This window comes from Pogona vitticeps, chromosome 2 (genome assembly GCF_051106095.1).
Source record: "Pogona vitticeps strain Pit_001003342236 chromosome 2, PviZW2.1, whole genome shotgun sequence".
Taxonomy (NCBI): domain Eukaryota; kingdom Metazoa; phylum Chordata; class Lepidosauria; order Squamata; family Agamidae; genus Pogona; species Pogona vitticeps.
Window position 1 is genome coordinate 274,719,337 of NC_135784.1, and position 23,220 is coordinate 274,742,556.

The window sequence follows — 23,220 nt, forward strand, 5'->3', positions numbered from 1 at the left end:
GATTTTACCCCCCCTGGCCACGTGGGGGTGGGTGGGGGGAGGGTGGCATGGGTCCAAGGGAGGGTCCCTTGGACCCTTGCCACCCTCCACCCACCCACCCCCACGTGGCCAGGGGGGGGTAAAATTGCCAGGTTCTGGGAGTGTTTGGAGGCTCCCCAAGCCTCCAAACACTCCCAGAAGCTGGCGATTTTAACCTCCCTAGCCACGTGGGGGTGGGTGGGGGGAGGGTGGCATGGGTCCAAGGGAGGGTCCCTTGGACCCTTGCCACCCCCACCCACCCACCCCCACGGAGCGGGGGGTTTTTAAAATCGCCAGCTTCTGAGTGTGTTTGGAGGCTTATCAAGCTTCCAAACACTCCCAGAACCTGGCGATTTCGCCAGGGCTGGCCCCATGGGGGGGTGGGGGGAGGGTGGCAAGGGTCCTGGGAGGCTCCCTTGGACCCTTGCCACCCTCCACCCACCCCCCATGGAACCAGGGGGGGTAAAATCGCCAGGTTCTGGGAGTGTTTTGAGGCTTGCGAAGCCTCAAAACACTCCCAGAACTTGGCGATTTCGCCAGGGCTGGCCCCGCGGGGGGGTGGGGGGCGGGTGGCAAGGGTCCTGGAAGGCTCCCTTGGACCCTTGCCACCCTCCACCCACCCCCCCATGGGACCAGGGGGGGTAAAATCGCCAGGTTCTGGGAGTGTTTTGAGGCTTGCGAAGCCTCAAAACACTCCCAGAACTTGGCGATTTCGCCAGGGCTGGCCCCGCGGGGGGGGTGGGGGGCGGGTGGCAAGGGTCCTGGAAGGCTCCCTTGGACCCTTGCCACCCTCCACCCACCCCCCCATGGGACCAGGGGGGGTAAAATCGCCAGGTTCTGGGAGTGTTTTGAGGCTTGCGAAGCCTCAAAACACTCCCAGAACTTGGCGATTTCGCCAGGGCTGGCCCCGCGGGGGGGTGGGGGGCGGGTGGCAAGGGTCCTGGAAGGCTCCCTTGGACCCTTGCCACCCTCCACCCACCCCCCCATGGGACCAGGGGGGGTAAAATCGCCAGGTTCTGGGAGTGTTTTGAGGCTTGCGAAGCCTCAAAACACTCCCAGAACTTGGCGATTTCGCCAGGGCTGGCCCCGCGGGGGGGGTGGGGGGCGGGTGGCAAGGGTCCTGGAAGGCTCCCTTGGACCCTTGCCACCCTCCACCCACCCCCCCATGGGACCAGGGGGGGTAAAATCGCCAGGTTCTGGGAGTGTTTTGAGGCTTGCGAAGCCTCAAAACACTCCCAGAACTTGGCGATTTCGCCAGGGCTGGCCCCGCGGGGGGGGGGGGGTGGCGGGTGGCAAGGGTCCTGGAAGGCTCCCTTGGACCCTTGCCACCCTCCACCCCCCCCATGGGACCAGGGGGGGTAAAATCGCCAGGTTCTGGGAGTGTTTTGAGGCTTGCGAAGCCTCAAAACACTCCCAGAACTTGGCGATTTCGCCAGGGCTGGCCCCGCGGGGGGGGTGGGGGGCGGGTGGCAAGGGTCCTGGAAGGCTCCCTTGGACCCTTGCCACCCTCCACCCACCCCCCATGGGACCAGGGGGGGTAAAATCGCCAGGTTCTGGGAGTGTTTTGAGGCTTGCGAAGCCTCAAAACACTCCCAGAACTTGGCGATTTCGCCAGGGCTGGCCCCGCGGGGGGGTGGGGGGCGGGTGGCAAGGGTCCTGGAAGGCTCCCTTGGACCCTTGCCACCCTCCACCCACCCCCCCATGGGACCAGGGGGGGTAAAATCGCCAGGTTCTGGGAGTGTTTTGAGGCTTGGGAAGCCTCAAAACACTCCCAGAAGCTGGCGATTTTGCCAGTCCTGGCCGCTGCGTGGGTGGGAGGAGCATCGCAAGGATCTGAGTGAGCTCCCAGGACCCTTGCGACGTTCCCCCCACCTGGAAGCTGGCGATTTCTCCGGTGCTGGCCCCGTGGGGGCGTGGGGGAGCCTCGCAAGGGTCCTGGAAGGCTCACCCGGACCCTTGCGACGCTCCCCCCCATGGGGCCAGCAGCGACGAAATTGCTGCATTCACACCATTAGACGCACTGACTTCCCCACCCACATTTTGGAGGGGGGAAAGTGCGTCTTATGGTGCAAAAAATACGGTAATATACAGTGGTGCCCCGCATAACGAGCGATTCGCTTAACGATGAATCCGCATAGCGACGCATTTTTGCGATCACAAAAGCGATCGCATAACAATGTTTTAGATGGTAAAACATTGCTTTGTGATGATCGGTAAGCGTTTTGCTTACCGATTTTCGCATAGCGATGGGTTTTTTTTAGCAGATCAGCGGTTCCAAAATGGCCACCGGGTAAAGAAAATGGCCACCTGCAGTGTTTTCATGCCCTTTCCTCGCTTGCCGGGCAGCGAAAATCGCGGCCGCATGGAGGATTTCCAGATAACGGTGAGTTTTTTGCCCATAGGAACTCATTAAACGTGTTTTAATGCGTTCCTATGGGCTTTTTTGACCCGCATAGTGACGAATCCGGATAGCGACGATTTTTTCGGAATGGATTATCGTCACTATGCGGGGCACCACTGTATACACGCTGGCCAAAATCCTATTGTGTAGAGTAATACGTTGCACAAGAGTAGGCCCACTAATCAATGTGGATTTGGTGAGTCAGCTCCTCTGCAAATTCCAAAGGGCCTACTCTGACTTACTGTAGTACAGTAATTCATAGTTAGGGTAGGCCCATTTAAATCAATGGAACACACAGAGGAGCTAACTCACTACATCCTCATTGATTTCTACCACTACTGACATTTGACAAACTAAAGATCTGACTATATTCTAGAAGAATGTTTATGCCACCTTATTAGACCTAGTTTTGAATGATCAGCGTTAAGTTGACTTGTTATTTACAGCAAGCCTTTCTGCTAGGGATGTAATTCAGTAGTAGAATATACACTTCGTATACTTCGTTTACTCTCTGGAACCTCCAGTTAAGGGGATCAGGTAGCAAGGATGTGACACCAAACCAGTTGTGATTTTTACAATGTATTCTGCCATTGCATGACCTTGATTCTGACTCTGTTGATGTCTGTGCTTTCATTTTTTTCATTCACATATCCTCTCTGCTTGTGTCAGTTAGAGACATTTTACCTATGTTTACTTTACTGCTTCTCCCCATCTAAGCCTACTCTCCTCACATGACAAATGTGTGGAGGGTGAAAGCTACAGGATTAAAAGAGAAAGACATATGCCTGAGAACAGTTAAAGGACTGAGAGAGTGACAATACTGGGATCACAATTTGGAGTAGTATTGAGGAGAAAGGATTATAGAACAACTTTTGCTTTCCTTAATAAGAAAAAGATGTTGAATCTTAGAAAGAAAAATATATTTGCGTACAATACCCAAGAAACAGATTACATGTTATATTTACTTACTTTGCTGCTTCTTCATTAAGAATGTTTAAGTACTTTTTCGTTATATGAAGCAATTCAGGAATTTCTAAGAGACACTTTTGCAACAACATTGCTTGCACCTCAGTTCGTATAGCTGGAACCAGCACTGTGATTGCCATTTCCAAATGAGATAAAGTGTTGATTACTAGATAGAATTCTTGAGTGGAACACTGAAAGTAAAAACAACAGTAATTTCAAGGTAATTTTTAAAAACAAAGTCTTCTTAACTGTCAATTCACCTTTTTAATGGGAAAAGTAGGGTATGTGCAAGGACTGGAGCCCCTAAAAACAGCCAAGTGTTCCACATGCTGTTCCAGATACACATTTCACACTTGGCCTACTCTCTTATAGGGTGATGAGGCATCTTGCTCAACAGAGACTCACAGAAGCCAGCTTTCTGCCTTAGTCACACTAATATTTTTTTTCAAGAGATCCCTTCAATCACTGCTCACCTTTCAACAAGTAAACCTTAATCTTAAACTGAATCTCTATAAAGCATTAGTGCTGTAAAAGCCACCATATGAATACAAAATATAGTTGTAATCACCTTTTTATGATAAATACTGCAAATTCCTCTCTCAACATCTGGCATCTTATACAGGAGAGACTTGATTTGACCAAGTACACTTGATTCTGACAGGAGCACCTCAGACACTGCATCAAGTCTAGCATTGATCTCACTGTAAGAGAGCAAAAGAAACCAATTTAAAGATTTAAAAAATTCCACTGTTCTCAACAGCATGACAAAACAATAAGTTGCTTCCCTATAACTTTGGTTCCTTGAATGGTTATTTGAGAACTCACACATTCAGGTCTCACACTTGCATATACAGTGGTACCTCGCAAGACGATGACCCCGCAAATTGACAAATCCACATGATGACAAGGTTTTGTTACCGCCACTGCGCTTCACAAAACAGTGTTGCCTATGGGGGAATTTTGCTATACGACGTTTTGGTCCGCGCTTCGGAAGATGCTTTTTTTGGGGGGACCGATGCTTAGCAAGAGGATGATTCTAACAGCTGATCGGCGGCTCCGCAAAATGGCTTCCCTAGGGTGTTTTCAGCACCAATGCTTCGGAAGACAGCAATTTAAAATGGCTTCCCTATGGGCATTCTTCGCACGATGACGACTATTTTCCCCATTGGAATGCATTAAATGGGTTTCAATGCATTCCAATGGGGAAATGCTTTTTGCAAGACGATTTTGCTAAACAGCGATTTCAATGGAACGCATTATCATCGTTTTGCGGGGCACCACTGTAGACAGTAAGAATCTTCAAAGCTTAATAATTTTTAGGCAGGATCCTCTCCCCACACATTTCCCTGCAGGCTGTAAGGGTTCCCACTCAGTTCCAATCTCTCACCAGCAAAGTAACATGAAGTATGATGGAACAAAGAGAGGCAGATAGGTTGTAGTTCACAGATGACCAATCAAAGAACCACCATAACAACTAAGCAAGTTATTCTTCCTGATCTCTATGACTCATATATATGGTCAGCTCATATACTGCAAGAAAGTCACATCAGTACAGGTGGCACAACTTGCCAAAAGGAGGCATTTGCTATAGCTCACACATCTAGTCCAGTGGTTCCCAAACTGGGAAATTTATTCTGGCTGGTGTATTTAAATGACCCCATTTACAATTAAAAGGCTTAGGGACAGGACAGAGGAATATGAACCATATTCATACAAACCTTTGTCATGAAAATCTCGTGTTCAATATCATGGGAGCAGTTCCATGTTTAAATATCTGGTTACTACCATCAAATTAACACCTGGTCCCTTGCAGCCCCAAATCTACGTGGTTCTCAGCCAGTGGTACATGCATTTTAAAGATTACTATGAATTCTTTCTCCTTCAGTCCCCATGTCCCTAAGTGCGGCTTGCTGTTTCCTATCAATCCTACCTGCCATGAAATATCCATCTGTGCAAACAACAGGGAGAACTGTTTTTTGTAAGTGGTAAAACAGAGATCTGTGGGTAGATGTGCACTACCTGCTCTCAACAAGATACTGGCCTCAGTATTTTTCCTAATCCCATGTTCCTTCTATAGATGATCACTGATATGCTACTTCTTCACAGGACTTATCTGTTATGCTTTTACCCATCCTCTGTTCCTCAACAATACTACTGCGCTATCAAACTTCCCTAAAACCTATAATAAATGATAAATATAACAGAATGTAGATAAACACATGAGGGCCCTTTTCAGGAAAAAAGTTCATAGTACTATATATTGGTGTGTAAAAACATACAGTTCTTATGTATATTTCTGACAGCCAAGAAAACTGGAAGATGAAATAAACACCTTAGGCAACAAATCAAACTGGCAGTGAACTACATGTATATATGAACGGACTCTGTCCAAAGCAAAATATTCATCCTCATATTTATCCCAGCCCGGGATAAAAATACAAAGCATGAGTGATAAGGAAAATGACTATGAATACAAAGAACATTGGGCAAACTTCCATAATTGCTGTTCAAATTTGATTTTGGATTAAACTTTTATACTCAGAAATACCAATCATCACAGCCTAGAAATTCTTTCAAATATCTAGCCTATAGATTATATCAGAAACAGTCCCTCTAAGCTCTTAGAATGATTTCTGTAGTCTAGGCAAGAAGATTACTAACATTTCTAAAAAGAGAAGATGATTGCTAACATTTCTGAAAAAATGATAGATTATATTATTTGTTTGCTTCCGGGGGGGGGGGGGGGGAGAAACAGAGCTACTTATTGTATCTGAAAATGTTTTGCGATTTCTAGGTACTGCACTAGACAGTCATATTGTAATAAGTGAAAGGCAATTATAGTGTTAAAATAAAAATAACCAAAAAGTCTATATTATTTAAGTGTCTGGCTGCAATATTATTTCACAATATACAAATGCCCTACAAATGGTTTAGAATGATTTGTTTAGCTAAAACAATAATAATAATATTAAATGCAACAAGACTAGATTCATATCCTTGGATGTTTCTAGCTTTCTAACCTGAGAAACATGCCATTTAATTCCCTTTTTAAAAATATATTCTTATCTATATGGAATGACTCGTGCATTTATTCCCCCCCCCCACAAAGGTCTGTAGATCTACAGAACAGACTTTCGTAAACAGTAAGATAAATCAGAACTCCAAACATGTCAACAGAACAGTGTCTTTTCAACCACAAAACATTTCTTTTAGACAATTCAATACCCTTTTGTTGTTATTGCTAAAATCAATGGCCAAAATCTTATTGTGTAAATTACACTTTAGAAGGATGATATCACTTTCAGGTATTTTTCTCTTACTAAAGACCTTCTTCTTCCACCCCAATGCTTGTCCAATTTATGAGCAGTCCATTTTGGCACATGGAAGCTATGGGACTGAAGGGGGAAATATTTAATTACTGAAAATCTCTGCCGCCATATAATGTTGGCAACAGCGAGAGATTTTTGGCAACTGAAGACTTTCTCCTCCTGTCCTATAATTCAGTAAACCTATTCTTAGAGTTTGGAGAACCCTTGGAAATGATAGTGGATGGCAGGTGGTAGGAGGAATTGGTAGAAATTGCCCCTTCCACTGAGAATAGAGAAGCAATGTAGTATACCAATTCATTATTCATGTACAGTAAGTTGTTACAGTGTTTGTTAACTTTCTCCTACTTTGAGCCAAAATCCTTTTGTTATTACAGTGGACCCTTGACTTACAGACGGCTTGACTTACAGACTTTTTGAGTTACAGACTTCTCTGGCCGCAAAATTTATGTTTGACTTGCAGACTCAGATTTGACTTACAGACCAGAAAAAAAACCAAAATGGAACAAAAACGGCCTGTTACGGGATTAATCGGTTTTCAATGCACTGTAGGTCAATGGAGACTTGACTTACAGACTTTTTGACTTGAGAACCGCCTTCCAATACGGATTAAGTTCTCAAGTCAAGACCCCACTGTATGCCAAGGTCCTGTCACAGTGCTGAAGGGAAGACCCAATTCTTTTCAGTTTTAGTGTGGTTCAGACACTTATCCCCTTCATTTAAATTGGGTCTCTTTTTATTCAGACAACAGAGTCTTATCTAATAGTACTTATTCCTTCCCGTACCTGTGTGCAATGACATCTTGAGAGCACTTCCTGTTTGCCTCACCCCCTTATTTTTCAGGAGAGCTAAACTGTTGGACATGTTGAGTTATATGTGACTGTTGAGTTCAAAAACTCTACCTATTGTGAAATGAAGCAAAAAAATTGCACAAGAGTTATTCTCACCATCACTAGAATGTTATGCTTATGTTTGTATGAAAAGAAAATAACCAACAGAGGGGAATCCACTGTGCTTTCCCCGTGAAGCACATACAGTAAGTATTTTCATTCTAGATTCCTATGGATATTTGCTTGTTCAAACTCTTTTGATTGTTCTCACTAGTGCAGTTCTCATCAGTGCTGTACCAAATAAAAGTATAAAAACTGTTTCGGACCTTCTGTCATGTGGTGCCATCACTGAAAAACCAAAAACAGCCTCACATTCAGAAATGGTACTTCTAAAAAGAAGCAGCAGCTATTCACAATTACAGCAGGTATGTACATATTCTTTCTTTTTTCCTGATCACAAAGTTTTAATCTGTTTCATGACATACTCACTAGAGGAGTGCATTTGCTATTGCAGTTATAATATAAAGCAATGTGTATTATTCCCATTTTACATTGCAAAAAGACAAAGTTAGGAATTTAACCCTAAACACCAAAATACTTTCTTTATAAAATGGGTGGAGGGGAGGGGAGATTTTAATAGCCAAAATTTGCCATTGGATTACTGCCAGTTGTTCCAATCCCACCAACCCCAATATGGTGGTAATTCTTGGCTGTTAAAGGCTCTCCCAATCTTCTCCAGGGCAAGGGGCAGCCATAGGGAGCCTCAGAACCCCAAAAGAGGTGATAGATAACTTTTAATTATTTTAAATTAAATCCTCCCTTCGTGAAATACTGGCATCATCTGCCTTACATGGTGTAACTTTAGACAAACAAGATTTCAGCCAGAAGCGACCTCTAAAAATATGCTTCTATCCAATTATATCGCCATACTGGCATATGATCCACTAACAACTACACATGTAACAGTTAGTACAAACATAGTATCCAGTGTAGTTTTGTTGTATAGCTGGGTTTCACAAGTGTCTAATCCAGCACAAATGCACATGGCAATTTTCACTCTGCTAGCATTATGCTGGATTTAGGTCACACTTTAATTAGTTACACAATATATTGGGGTGGAAAAATGTATTTTGATCTATGTGCTGCATAATGTCGACCTGAACCAGCAAGTGTATACATACAGTGACACAGAGAACAGACGCAATACTCCACTCTTGAAAGGTTAATCTGCACTTTAATCATTTTTGCATATGGCTATGCTACAGTAGTTCCAGTAATCTAACAGAAAAGAAGCATTCATATACTTTGCCTGCTGTAATCCTCAGTATTAACAAAAGGGGGGGGGAGTGTCGGGAGAACATCATTCAATATCAAATGACCTATTTTTTCCATTTCAGTTGCACAAATACATTTTCAAAATGCTATTCCAAAAATAATAAACTATAAGACTCTATGACACATTGTCTTCAGTTTACATATGGGATAAGCGCATCAGTATGAAGTCTTAAGCATTTCTCCCTCTCTTACAATCTATTGCAAATAAGACATAAGACATAAGAAATTTATTTGTCATTGCGCTCACAAGTGGGTGCAACGAAATGAGGTGCTCTTCCCCAAGGTAAAACTGGACAACACTACAAAAAAAAGTTAAAATATACACAACTTTCACCATCCAAATATAGATACCCCGTTTTCTCTCAGCAATTAAAATCCACCAAAAACCTATGGCCCCGCATTTAAACTCAATACTGCACTTGGGTAAAAACTGTTCTTGAATCTGCTTGTCCTTGCTTTCAATACCCTGAATCTCCTTCCTGATGGTAATAGTTTAAAGAGCTGATATCCCGGATGAGAGGAGTCTTTCAGTATGTTAGATATCTTCCTCTTACATCTGTTCTTATACAATTCTTCCAAAGAGGGGAGTGAACAGCCAATGATGTTTTGGGCCGTCTTAATCACCCTTTGAATTGCCTTTTTCTCTGCCACTGTGCAGCTCGTGAACCATACACAGAGACAGTAGGATAATATGCTCTCAATCGAACTCCGATAGAAGGTGATTAACAAACTCTCAGTCAATTGTTGCTTTCTAAGAATCCTTAGAAAATACAACCGTTGTTGTGCCTTCCTGATTAACGCAGCGGTGTTTGCACTCCAAGTCAGGTCATTTGTTATGATAGTCCCAAGAAACTTACATTCAACCACCTGTTCCACACAAACTCCATCTATATACAGTGGCTGAATGTCTGCTCTTTTTTTCCTATAGTCCACTATGAATTCCTTGGTTTTTTGGATGTTAAATAAAAGATTGGTTTTTTTGCACCAGCGGGATAGCTGTAATACCTCGTCCCGATACGCAAACTCATCATCCCCAGAGATAAGTCCTACTAGTGTAGTATCGTCTGCAAATTTGATAATCCTATTACTGGGATGGTTATTGGTGCAATCCGATGAATAAATGGAGAACAGTAGTGGACTAAGGACACAGCCTTGTGGAGTGCCAGTGCTGAGTATCTTGTCAGTAGAGATGTAGTCATTCAGTTTAACCCTTTGTGGACGATTTGTTAAAAAATCCAAAATCCACAGACAGATAGAATCTGGAAAATCAAGATCTTTAAGTTTATCTATTAATCTGTGGGGTATAATGGTGTTAAAAGCAGAGCTAAAGTCCGCGAACAGCATTCTTACATAATTCCCTTGTGTTTCCAAGTGGGATAAAGCCATATAAAGCACAGTATTGATTGCATCCTCGGTTGATCTATTTTCTTTATAAGCAAACTGAAGCCCATCAAAGGGATCAGGAAGGCAGGAGATAATATATTTCCGAACTAACTGCTCAAAGCACTTCATTAAGATTGAAGTTAGTGCCACCGGCCTGTAGTCATTCGGACTGTTTGTAGGCAACTTTTTAGGCAGTGGAACGATGACGGAAGCCTTGAGACAGACGGGAACTGCGCATAGTGTCAGGGATCGATTAAAAATTACAGTCCATATCCCGGCTAGCTGATCAGCACAGTCTTTTACCACCCGACCAGGAATTAAGTCGGGTCCAGCTGCTTTTCTGGAGTTAATACAGTGGAGTATGTATGAAAAAGTAACAATCCAGATCACATTGTTCTCAATCTGCTTGTGTGTCTATTCTAACACTTGAATAATTTATATTGTACAGTACAATGTCCACAATTTATACAAACTACAATTGTTAGATTTAGCAATGTCTTTATACAGCTCTAATGTGACAGTAACTAATTATACAAATGAATATAAGTGTGAAAGGACCCAAGGCAGTGTACATAATTTTAAAAGACAGTATTTAAAAGCTAAAAGCAAGTTACACAAAAGTAAAAATGTTAGGTAAAACAGATTTAAAAACAATAAAAATACAAACCATCCCATTTAAAAAACCCACTCAGGCAGCCAGTCACTCAGAGAAAGTTTGCCTGAAGACATAGGTCTTCACCTTCTTGCACAAGGGCAGCAAAGATGGGGCCATTCGTGCATCGGGGATTTCAGAGTCTGAAAGCAATGACAGAGAAGGCCTTCTCCCATGTCCCCACCAAGCGCACCTGTGAGGGTGGTGGGACCACGAGAAAGGCCTCCCCTGTTATTACCTGAGCAGGCTCATAAGGGGAGACACTATCCTTGAGATGGGTTGGACTCAAGCCACTTAGGGCTTTACAGGCTAAGAAACAGTAGTTTGAATTATGCCTGGAAATGGATTGGCAACCAGTGAAGCTGCTGTTACAGAGGGGCTATGTGATCCCTGTAAGTAGCCCCAGTTAACAATCTGGCTGAAGCATTTTGGAGCTGCTTGAGTTTCCCTAAAATTTCCGAAGGCTTCCCCATGCAGAATAGAATAGATTATAGTAATCCAGCCAAGATGTAACTACGCATGTGTCACCGTGGCATCTGGAGACATCTCCAGGAAATGGGTGCAGCTGGCACACTATTTTTAACTGTGAAAATTGACTTCTGGCCACCTCCAAAACCTGGACATCCAGGCTCAGAAATGAATCCAGGAGCACCCCCAAACTGCGCACCTGTTTTCAGGACGAGAATAACCTTAAGATTATTAACAAAAGGATGGCTGATATAAAAGTGGTTGTATATTTACAGTTGAAGTGCAAAGCAATTCCCTTAAAGCCAACTAGACATAATGGTGGTAAACGTATCAATGAAGAGGGAAAAATAAGGCATATTTGCAGAGCAAAAGGAGCATATACTGATGAGAGAAGTCAATGTTCTACGCATAGCAGAAATAAACTAGAACTCCACCCCAACTTTCTACATGACTGGTTAGATACGTGTTTAAAGAAATCAGTGTGATGTTAAAACCTGAATTTGCAAATTGATTCTTACTAAATAATTTTGGTTCAGTAGACTGAATGATGGATATGAACTATATGGATGATTGTAGGCAAATTATCCTACAAAATGTATGCAAAAAAAGTAAAACAAAAACAGACTGTGTCACAAGTGCTTCCATGAAGCTTAGAAGAGTTTTTATAAGAGTATGACCTTCAGGTTTCAGTCCAATTCCTCGCTCTCACTCTAAATGGAATACCCAGCATGGTGTAGTAGTGGATAGAGTGAAGGACTACGACTCTGGAGACCAGGGTTCAAATCCCCCACTCAGCCATGGAAACTCACTGGGGGAGTAGAACTGGTAAAACTACTCCTTAAATATCTCACTTACTTGAAAACCCTGTTACGACTGCTAAGTCGGTTCCGACTTGACAGCACATAACAACAACGAAGATGCAAAAGATCTGTAGGGATGATTAGGGAAGGAATAAACCTTTCGTTTACTTCTTAAAAATAATGGGAGTGCCTTTTTGTTAACAACAACAAAAGAAAAAAAGAAAAAAAAGGAAAATGTACATCAGGAGACTACAACATGAATCTCTGACTTTGAACATCAATGGAATCAAAACATAAGACAGCCACTCAAAAAACTTAAGAGAAAGTTAAACATACAAGAAAACCCTCTAAGCCTTAAGGAATATGAATAACAGGGAAACTGCCCTTTTCTTCTTTAGTTTTCCAAACAAAATATCTGAGAATCTGTGGAACTCCCTTCCACAGGAGGTCAGGCTGCCCTATCTTTGATCTTCCACAGGCAGGCAAAGATTTTTTGCTTCATGCAAGCTTTTTCTCAGTGAGTGGCTGTCTAGGAATTCAGCTGTTCATCACTCCTCCTTCCAGATTTTATATTGTTTATTTTAAATATTGTAAGCCATCTTGGGTCCTCTTGATGAGAAAGGTGGACTATAAATATTAATAAATAAAAATTAATAAATTAAGAGGCTTGAAACAGTGCGATCCACCATTATTTGATACCCTTTTTAAAATACTCTCTTTTGCATTTTGCAGTAAAATAGTGCAATCCTTTTCTATTCAGCTGAATAAGAACAGTAAAAATATTCAAGAATGCATCTAGAATGGTTAAAAGTGGTACACAGCTCTTTCTCCAGATCTGTTAAATGGCAATCAAGTCTTTTGTTACTATGTACAAGAGCAATTTCAGCAAAAACCACCATTAAAAAAAAAACAAGTGAAATAATTGAGTAAATACTCCTATTCTCATCTATCAAGAAATAACACTTATAAATTAAACTGACCATCTAATTATTTGGTACAGTGACTTCTTTGAAATCTATACAATTTCACACATTAAAAAGATATAGCCATACAGTGATGGCTATAACTGAGCCCGAGTGCCCAAATTGCAACACAAAATCAACTTATTTAGTTCAAAGTGCCAATATTGCAATTAAAACCCGAATGCTGAGGGTTTAGTTCAGAAAAAACGACTGCTCCTACACTGCAAGGATTATATGCTTGGGGTTTTTTTTCCTATAGGCGTTACCAACAAAGAAATACTTACCGGTTCTCCAATCCCCTATTGGTTTCGATTGGTAATGGTCACCATTGCACCCTCTGCTGGACCACTCCACCAGCATAGGGGAGTGCCAAAATCCAGGATCAGAGGACGGGTAAGTACTTCTCTATAGCGACTTATGGCTCCTGTGCCCACGGAGAGGGCTCTGTGTGCCAGCTGTGGCACGCGGGCCATAGGTTCGCCATCACTGAACTGGGCACTTTCTGCCACTTTCCCCTGTTCTTATTCTTAAAGCGCTGGTTTAAGCTCTCATTGCTATCACTTTCAAAACACTTAGGTCCTAAATCTTAGCAATACAGCAATCCTTCATTTGCTTCCACTTGAGTTAACGGTAGCTTTCAAGAGAAACTAAGTTGCTGTACAATAGGTGTTTCTTTCAAAACAAAACAGATAAAACAATGGTTCCCAATGGATTAAAACTTCCAGAAGCCTTCACCCACTAGCTGTGCTGGCCAGGATTTCTGGAAGTTGTAAATCAAGAACACCTGGGGACCCAAGGTTGGGAGCCACTGAGATAAAAACATTTTGTAACATTCGTCATAATGAAGTTGTCTAGGCAAGTAGCCTTACCAATGAAAAGCAGACAGTGAAGTCTAAACACTGTGGAAGTTGGCAATTTGTCCATGATTTCTGTTAACAAGCATGAATCTCCAAGGACACAAACCCAGTTTGAAAACTGGATTTTTCCCCCTAATGCTATCTGTAGACTGAGTACTAGGGGAGACAGAAATATAAACCAGAATAATCAATACAGAAGCCTCTGAAACCCCATACTGGATCTTATTACCAAAACTAGAATTCATAATCTATATTCAATAATCAGATCTTTGGGCTGTAATACATTTAAATTAAAGGTATAATCACACAGGCCTTTTTAAAAAACACACAAAAAATATCTTTTTTTTAAAAAAAAGCATCGTATTCAAAAAAATTTAAATCATTGTTTTTACCTAATCTGAGATTACTCTGTAGATTCTGACAGAGAGAAATGTGAAACAAAATATTTTAAACAAACAATATGATTCAACACATCTGCTAGTTTTCTTCTTTTGTAAACCAACAAAAGTTCTGTTGCTCAGATCTCTTTCTCTGGTTGAACAGAGCAAGATCTTCCATAATGTCAGTTATTTCACTAGAACCCTTTACTATCAGTGTTCTGTTCTGTTTTTCCTCATGATTCCAAAAGTATCAAAAAGGTAAACCTCAGGAAAGAACCCTTTTATTGTAGTTTCTAAATCTTCAGGGCTATAGCTTTTTTCATCCATTGCACCAAAACAACAATTCTTGTGGCACATTAAAGACTAACAGGTTTTACTTGGCATAGGCTTTCGCAAACCGTACCGCATTTTATGACATACAGTGGTGCTTCGACTTATGAACTTAATTGGTTCCGGAACTCCGGTTGTAACTCAAAATGGTTGTAAACTGAAGCACCATTTCCCATTGAAATGCAATTAATCCTTTCCAGATGGAGCAAAAAAATCACCAAAAAAATCAGTGCAGGAGTCATCGGAAACACGATTAATCCGTTCCGGCTGAAGGAGGGGGGGAAGCAAGTAAAGCACGCAAGACCCATCAGAAATGCAAAAAGAGCAAAGCAAAAAGCAAGCGAAGCATGCAAGACCCATTGGAAATGCAAAGAAGCAAAGCAGAAAGCAAGCAAAATGTGCAAGACGCATCGGAAATGCAAAAAAAGCAAAGCAAAAAGCAAGCGAAGCATGCAAGACCCGTCAGAAATGCAAAAAATGCAAAGCAGAAAGCAAGCAAAGCGTGCAAGACTCATTGGAAATGCAAAAAAGCATAGCAAAAAGCAAGCAAACCCTGCAAGACCCATCGGAAATGGGGAAAAAATGCCAACAAACAAACCCCCAAGACCCATCACAGCACAGAAATATAACCCCCCCAGCCCAAAACCACGCTGCAAAACCCACCCAGAACAGTTTTTAAAAAGCAGAAAATAGCAGCTTACTTTACCAGGCAGTCCGTAAGTCAAGACACCACTGTACATCTAATGAAATGTTGTCTTCAACAAGCTTTATGTTTGACAGATGCTTGTTGATGCATTTAAGCACTCCATGAAGACTCATAAAGGCAATAACACATGAATCAGACTCATTCTTTCTTTCTTGCACTATTGCACCTCAGACTTTTCATACACTGAAGTGTTACTGCTTCATAATCAACATACAGTGGTGCCTCACTTAACAATGTTAATTGATTCCCAAAAAAACATCGCTATGGGAAAACATCGCTAAGCGAAACACCATTTCCCATAGGAATGCATTGAAAACCGGGTAATCCGTTCCAATGGGAACGGATTACCGTCCTTAAGCAAAAATCGCCATAGGAAACATCACTAAGCAAAACACGGTTCCCCCACTGGAATACATTGAATAGGTTTCAATGCATTCCAATGGTTTTGACAGGTCCGTTTTTGCTATTTTTATAGTGTCTTAAAATGTGCAAAAACTGTTTTAAATGCTTGGAATTGTTAGTGCACCCTGTAAAACCTTTGCAAACTTAATTTGGCTTTGTTCTGACTCTTCGTTAATTTTTGACAGCTGTCAAACCTACAGTTCAATGCATTCCAATGGGGGGGAAAATTCACCAAAAATTAACGAAGAGTCAGAACAAAGCCAAATTAAGTTTGCAAAGGTTTTACAGGGTGCACTAACAATTCCAAGCATTTAAAACGGTTTTTGAATATTTTAAGACACACTTATAATAGCGAAAACGGACATCGCTGAGCGAAACAGGGGGACCTAAACTGTCATCGCTAAGCGAAGCAAGGTCCCGAACATCGCTATGCGAAATTTCCCCATAGGAAACAGTTAAATGAAGCGCAAGATCGCTCCAAAAACCTCATCGCTAAGCGAATACATCGTTAAACGAGGCAATCGCTAAGCGAGGCACCACTGTACTGTATTGCTCAAAAAGACCAACTGAATACATCACTTTCAAATGTGGCCTATCATTCTAAATAATCTGTCCACTCTAAGGAAATGTATGGTAAGTTTTCCATTGTAGTGCTAATATTTACAGTTTCTTATTTTCACTTACATACTCCCTCACTACTGTTATCACTCTCTGGGCAGCTCACAACATGCAATAAAATCACCAATAAATATACAATATTCAATTAAAGCTATCACTAGTTAAAACAATGAACCTATCTTAACAAAGAAATTCACAAATCAAAACACATTTCAGGATCTCATATCAATATTCATATTAGTAGAAGATAGCTTTAAAACAATTACATTATTCTTCACTTCCTAAAAACTGAGAAGGATGGCACCTGGCAAAACTCTGTAGGAAGCTTATTCCAGAGGGAAGGGGGAAGCAGGTGGGATAGCTAGCTCTTTTGTAGGAGAGACATTCTGCTAAGTATCAAGGTCCTAAACCATTAAGGGGTTTCTAGGTTGTGACTAGAAACTTAAACTGAGCATGGAAACTAACAGGGAGCCGAAGAAGGCATGCCAAGACTGGGGAAGTGTGTTCATATCTCCTCGCACATGTAATTAGTCTGGCCACTCTGTTTTGGACATCCTGAAGTTTCTGTTCTGGATTCAAGGGCAACCCTATAGAGAGTGTTTTCAAGTTGTACTTAACACATCTCTCAAAAAAAGGAAGAGACACACTACTGTTCCTGTTTGGGGAAGCATCACCTCTCCTTTTCAGTTTATACAATGAAGGTGGTGGACTCTCCTTCACCGAAAGCTTCTACGCAGATGCTACAATAGCCATCTGTTAGGGATGCTTAACTGTGGATTTCCTACTTCATCTGGGGATAGGACTCACGGACACTCGGAGAATCTCCTAGCTTTATAGTACTATGATTCTATGTCCAACAATATTACACCTCACAACACTGTGATCAATATGCAACTCTTGTTTCCCTATATTGACTCACACGTAGCCTTCCTTAGACTGCACAGACTATATGAAGTTTTCTTCCCTATGCTGAATTACTACTAGTATCTTAGATTTCTTCAGTTGAGAAAACAGCAAGAATTATTTTTGTTACAGCTTTGTGAGAAATGTTTAAGTGCCTACGGTAAGAAATGAGATTTCAGTTGCATTCTTAATTACACTGTAGTAGAAGAGTCATTTTCTAGATCATGCTTAGCACAATAGCCAACCCAGTTCTATTCTGCATTTATTTGCATCATGATTCCTGCTGTGGGCCAAATAATTTGAAAGCATCAAAACTGGCACATTACTCATCAGTCTGGGCAAGCCCTAATCAATTCAGGATCAGCAAGTGGACCACTCATCTCAAGGACAGTGGTTTCTCTCTGAAGAAAAAGAATCTTTCTGCCACATTTTCCTCAGAAGTCTTAATTCCCAAAGTATTTATGCTGACTCAAATCCTCAGAAAAATTACTACTGTGTCTAAAACAAACTTCAGCCGTACAAGTCATCTAGTAGAACTGTTGTATAATGAAAAGCTGCTATCATTATAAATGATTTTGATTTACAGTTACGGAATATTCAGTAGCAACTATAGTCATTCATCACAATAAGACAGAAGAGGAAGCTGCTGAATGTACACTGATTGGGAAAAAAAATCAAATAAAGGAAACTGCACTGCAAGAGACACCCCAACCAAAATCAGCTTTTTTCAATTTTCATTCACATAATACTATAAAAAACTGCTGACTGGCTAGTAATTTACATAAAAGTTCCAGATTCCCAAATTAAGTGATGAGGCACCAATCAACTGCAATTTTCATCTGGCAAAATTTGGTTCTCTAACTCCTCATTAGTTCAGTAACAGAAGATACATCTTCCCATTTATATTGAATTCTACCATCAAGTGCAGAAATTGGGCCTGATCTTCTTTTAATTACCTTACTACTGAAAACTGAAGGTGGACAAGCACTTGCGCTAGGAACGACATTCCATTTACAATCCCCAAAGGAAACAACTGAACTTCTGGATTGAACATTCATTGGACTGCATCATTAACACAATCTATGAAATTCCTGCAGGTCACTCAAATAACACAACCCAGCTTACGGGGGGGGGGGGGCAGGGGAATGGAAAATTACACAGATTGTCAAACAAGCAATAAAATACTTTTACTTGAAAAAACAATATCAAGGTCAGCTACCAAATAATAAAATATGGTAACAAATACCTGGATTTCAAGAGGGGTTGTGCCACCCATTTCTTTAGTCTTCGTCGCCCAAATGAAGTTCTCGTACGATCCAAGACCCAGAATAGGCTGCCTTTTGTTTTCATATCAGTCTGCAGTTATGACAGCATGTGTTTTCATTAATGAAACCCAAAATAGAATATGAATCCTCTAACTATATCCAAATTCCTCTTGCCTCCCTCTTACTCCTCTTGGTCACTCAGACTTCTTTGCATATGACTACACCATGCTCTCTATATAACTTGCTATGATCTTGTAAGATTGACAGAGTTCAACTGTACTTAAGTGAATGCAAAACATGAATAAAATTTATATAATGGTTAGGAGTTCTAGATTTAAAAAATATATTCTTTGGGAATATGATAGGTCAAAATATGCTCCTCTGGCAAACAAATGAATGAAGTATACTTTCTTACTTGATTCTGTAAGATTTCAAGATTCTTCAGTGTCGTTCCATTAAGTGTCATATATTCAGCATTATTTGACAACTTCTTAAAACTACTAAAATAAAAAAATATATTGCACACTAAGGATACACATTTATTCATAAAGTAATTACATTTATGCTTGAAAATTAATTATTATTATCATTGTATGCTGCTTGGAAATTCACCTTAAACTTACAAGGGAAAAATAACCTTCAGAAAGCATGTGAATCATTTCAATGATACAAAAGGAAGCAACTAGCAATGTTAACCCTTCTTGAAGCACATGGTTACAGAAGTTACTTCTTCCACTGTTATTTTTTCAATGGCAAATTTCATGCTTACTCACTTCTTTACATTAAAATAACTTTCCAAAACATTTAAGTAATTAATCAGAGAACCTATAGTACTGATTTGACACGCTTCATATAGAACTGTTCATAATGAAGTACAGTGGTGCCCCGCTAGATGCTTACCTTGCATGACGTCAAAATTGCTCAACGATGACTTTTTTGCGATTGCTATTGCGATCGCAAAATGATGGTTCCAATGGGGGAAATCCACTTTACGTTGATTAGGAGCCTGCTTCGCAAACCGTTTGCTCGCAAAACAATGTTTTTTCTGGCTCCGCAAAATGGCTTCCCTCCCTTCTCAAAATGGCTGCTTTCTAGTTCCTCAAAATGGCTTCCCTCCGCAAAATGGCTTCCCTCCCTTCTCAAAATGGCTGCTTTCTGGACGGAAGCTTCGCATTACAGCGATTTTTAACAGCTGATCGACAGTTCTCTATGGGCAATCTTCGCTGGACGATGAGATATTTCCCCAATTGGAATGCATTGACCGGTTTTCAATGCATTTCAATGAGGGGTTTTTTCGCTTGACGACAATTTCGCTTAACAGCGATTTTGCTGGAATGCATTCTCGTCGTCAAGCGGGGCACCACTGTAATCTGAAATCAGTCACATTGAACCATGGGAAGCAATATAAAGTGAGCCAGCTACCAGAAGCTCTGGTATGAAGGATCAAAGAGCGAAGTCAGGACCAATAGTGAATCAGATCGAAGAATTGAAAAACAAGTCAGAAATCAAGACTGGCAGACAAAACAAAACAGAAGCAGGATGTCTAGGAAAATGTTGGGGGAGGGCTATGTGTGGAGCGAAGGGAAATTAACATTTAATAACAGCTACATGCTAGAGACATGGTGGCACTGTGGCTTAAACCGCAAAGCCTCTGGGCTGCAAGGTCATAAGATCAGCAGTTCGAATCCACGTGACAGAGTGAGCTCCCATCGCTTGTCCCAGCTCCTGCCAAACTAGCAGTTCGAAAGCATGTAAATATGCAAGTAGATAAATAGTACCACCTCAGTGGGAAGATAACAGCGTTCTGTGTTTAGTCACGCTGGCAACGTGACCACGGAAACTGTCTATGGCCAAAATGTTGGCTCTACGGCTTGGAAACAGGGATGAGCACTGTCCTCTAGAGTCAGACACGACTGGACAATTTGTCAAGGGGAACCTTTACCTTTTACATGCTACTTCCAGTGGGGGATCTGGAGACCCCTCATCTGAAGTTTAATTTCAGTCCTTTTAAACTAAACAACTTGTTCAATTTATTATGGATGATGGCTTAGTTCACTGGACCAGCACTGAGATATTTTAAAAAGAGAATGTGAGATGCTCTTCCCTTCCTCCATGTGAACTGTAGATCTCTTAGAATCTAGATCAGTGATGGCGAACCTATGACACATGTGCCACAGCTCGCACACACACCTCCATGTCCGGGATTCAACCTTCTACCACCACTTCCGGTTCCACCACCACCACTTCTGATTCCACCGTCACCATCACCGCGGCATACCGCCCGCCGGGTTGTTTTTTTGCTCTCCCCAAAAAAAAACGCAACTTTTTTTTTGCACTCGGGCCCAAAAAGGTTCGTCGCCACTGATCTAGATCAATCAATAAACCGCCTGCCTAGCTGAAACTTGCAAAGCCTGGCTTCCTTGGGCAAAGTATTTTGCCCCTTTACCTTAATCTCTTCTCGTTTTCTCAACCATACTAATATTTCTTGTCCAGACAAATTCAACAAGTATGAGGGGTAGGCAGAGGAAGAGTGAGACCTTTTTCATGTGAGAACTTTTTACTGATCAAAAGTTTGCAAAAAGTGATAGATTATAAGATCTGGACAAAATGAAAATTGACTTGTCTTGAAACCTAACGGATAATCACATCTGCCAAACTGATTATGCATAAAGAGGAGATTCTCAGATCTCTAATGGTCTTAGAGGAATGATGCAAGGAGGCTAGTATGTAAAATCTCTAAAGGGATGTTGAGTGAGACATATGGAAAAGGAGAGGGCTCCAAAATTGCCTGGGAAAATGACCTACATTTGTTCCCTTGAGTTCTAAATGGGATAAACTTTGGGGTCTGCCCACATTCAAATCCACATCTGTGAAAATGAGGAAGTGCTAGGAAGCTGATCTACAGATGATAACTGGTTTAATTATCATATATTAAGAATCAGATTTAACCAGTCTTACAGAAGACACGATATGAAATCTTTAACTTACATGTAGTTGGACTCCCTCCAAAATTCTGCTTTTTCTATCAGATGTGATGGGCCAGGTTATCCATTATTGCATGGCGTTGTTACTATGTTCATTAGGGAAAACTAAGTTCTTAAGATACCAAAATCTGACTGGACTTTTGGTAATCTCAACATGCCAAGGACTGGCACACAACTGAAACTCAGCTAAAGGAATCCAGGAGGATACCTGGTTGGATAGGATTTGGGAAATGCCTTTGTTTGAAAACTTCACCTGTAAAAAGAAGGTCTATTGGCCAGCAACCAACACAGTTTTCAGTATATGGTCTGTTTTTATTTTGGCTTATGAACTAATTACTCAAGGTACTGACAATCTTTCAAAAAATATCAAATTATCATATATTAAATATAAACTGAAACAGATAATGTACCTTAAGCAGCTATTTAAATAAATGCCAAACAATATTAGGTTACCTACCTATAACCATGGTTCAGAGAGAGTAACCTTTCATTACCAGTAGCCAGTGGTTCAGATGGTGGCTTTGTAAGTGCCTCAAGAACGAGCTGCAGCGACCACTGAGGCACAATTTTCTGTGATGGAGGGCAAACATTCTTTAAGCCCTTTAGGAATCTCTTGAACGTGGGGTGGGAAAAAAGTGTAGCGGAGCTAGATCCGGGAGGTTGGTGAGCCACTATTGCTGCAATGTAGACCTTAATGGTGGAATGTGCCAGTCCAAGATTAAAGAGATACATGATAAAGGTAAGTAGGGTTGAGAGAGATGATGGGACTGGGGTAAGTCCTTTAGATTCAGTGAATCTGAGGAAAGATTTCCATTTATTACGATACAGGCGAGAAGTGGATGGCTTCCTAGCCTGGTTTAAGACTGCATGGAATTTGGGGTTATCCTCCATGCCATCAGATGTAGGGATCGGACATCAGGATGGAGAATTGCCCCGTTGCTCTGGGAGAGGAGAGACGGTATTGGAGGTAAGTGGAACAGTTCTTGTGTTATATCTCTCAGGTGGGCAAACCACGGTTGTCGCGGCCACCATGGGGCGATGAGAATCGTGTCCATTCAGTATTGGATGATCCTGGTTATTGTCTTGAACAATACCTGGGGCACTTGGCATTGATATGGGAAGCAAAGAGGTCTATTGTCGGCTGACACCATCTGCGGCAGATGTTCTGGAAAACAGTGTTGTTGAGGGAACACTCGTGCGTTCTGGTGGGTAGCCTGCTTAGGTGGTCTGCCAAGCAGTTCTCCGCCGATGAAATATGTATTGCCTGAGGGGCAATACGGGTGGGTACGACACCACTCCCAAAACTTTATGGTGAGGCAAAGAAGAGGAAGTGATCAAGTTCCTCCTTGTCTGTTTATGTAGTACATGACCGTGGTATTGTCAGTCATGAGCTGTACTGATTTCCCCGCAATTCTGGGGAGGAAAGCCTGAAAGGCTTTTATGATGGCCAGCATTTCCAATTGGTTTATGTGGAGCATTCTTTCGCCCTTTGAGCATAGTCCATGTATCTGAAGTTCCTGGCAGTGGGCTCCCCAACTGGAGAGGCTGGCATCTGTCGTCACCTGGATTGACAGGGGAAGCGGCCGGAACTGTCTACCAACCAACAACTTGTGGGGGCAGGTCCACCACACGAG

General features: G+C 41.7%; 1 protein-coding gene across 2 annotated transcripts in view; it reads right to left on the reverse strand.

Annotated features, from left to right (window-relative positions):
- MSH3 (mutS homolog 3) overlaps nucleotides 1-23,220 on the reverse strand; it is a 103,783-nt gene that overhangs the window by 25,998 nt on the left and 54,565 nt on the right. Inside the window, exons 11-14 of one of the 2 annotated variants that reach the window (XM_072992608.2) lie at nucleotides 19,018-19,099; nucleotides 18,584-18,693; nucleotides 3,954-4,086; nucleotides 3,389-3,576 (exon numbers count right to left, since the gene is read on the reverse strand). In XM_072992608.2, coding sequence (XP_072848709.2) covers nucleotides 3,389-3,576; nucleotides 3,954-4,086; nucleotides 18,584-18,693; nucleotides 19,018-19,099 — 513 coding nt within the window. Of the gene's footprint in view, nucleotides 1-3,388; nucleotides 3,577-3,953; nucleotides 4,087-18,583; nucleotides 18,694-19,017; nucleotides 19,103-23,220 lie in introns of both variants that reach the window. The other variant, XM_072992607.2, reaches the window with a different exon arrangement.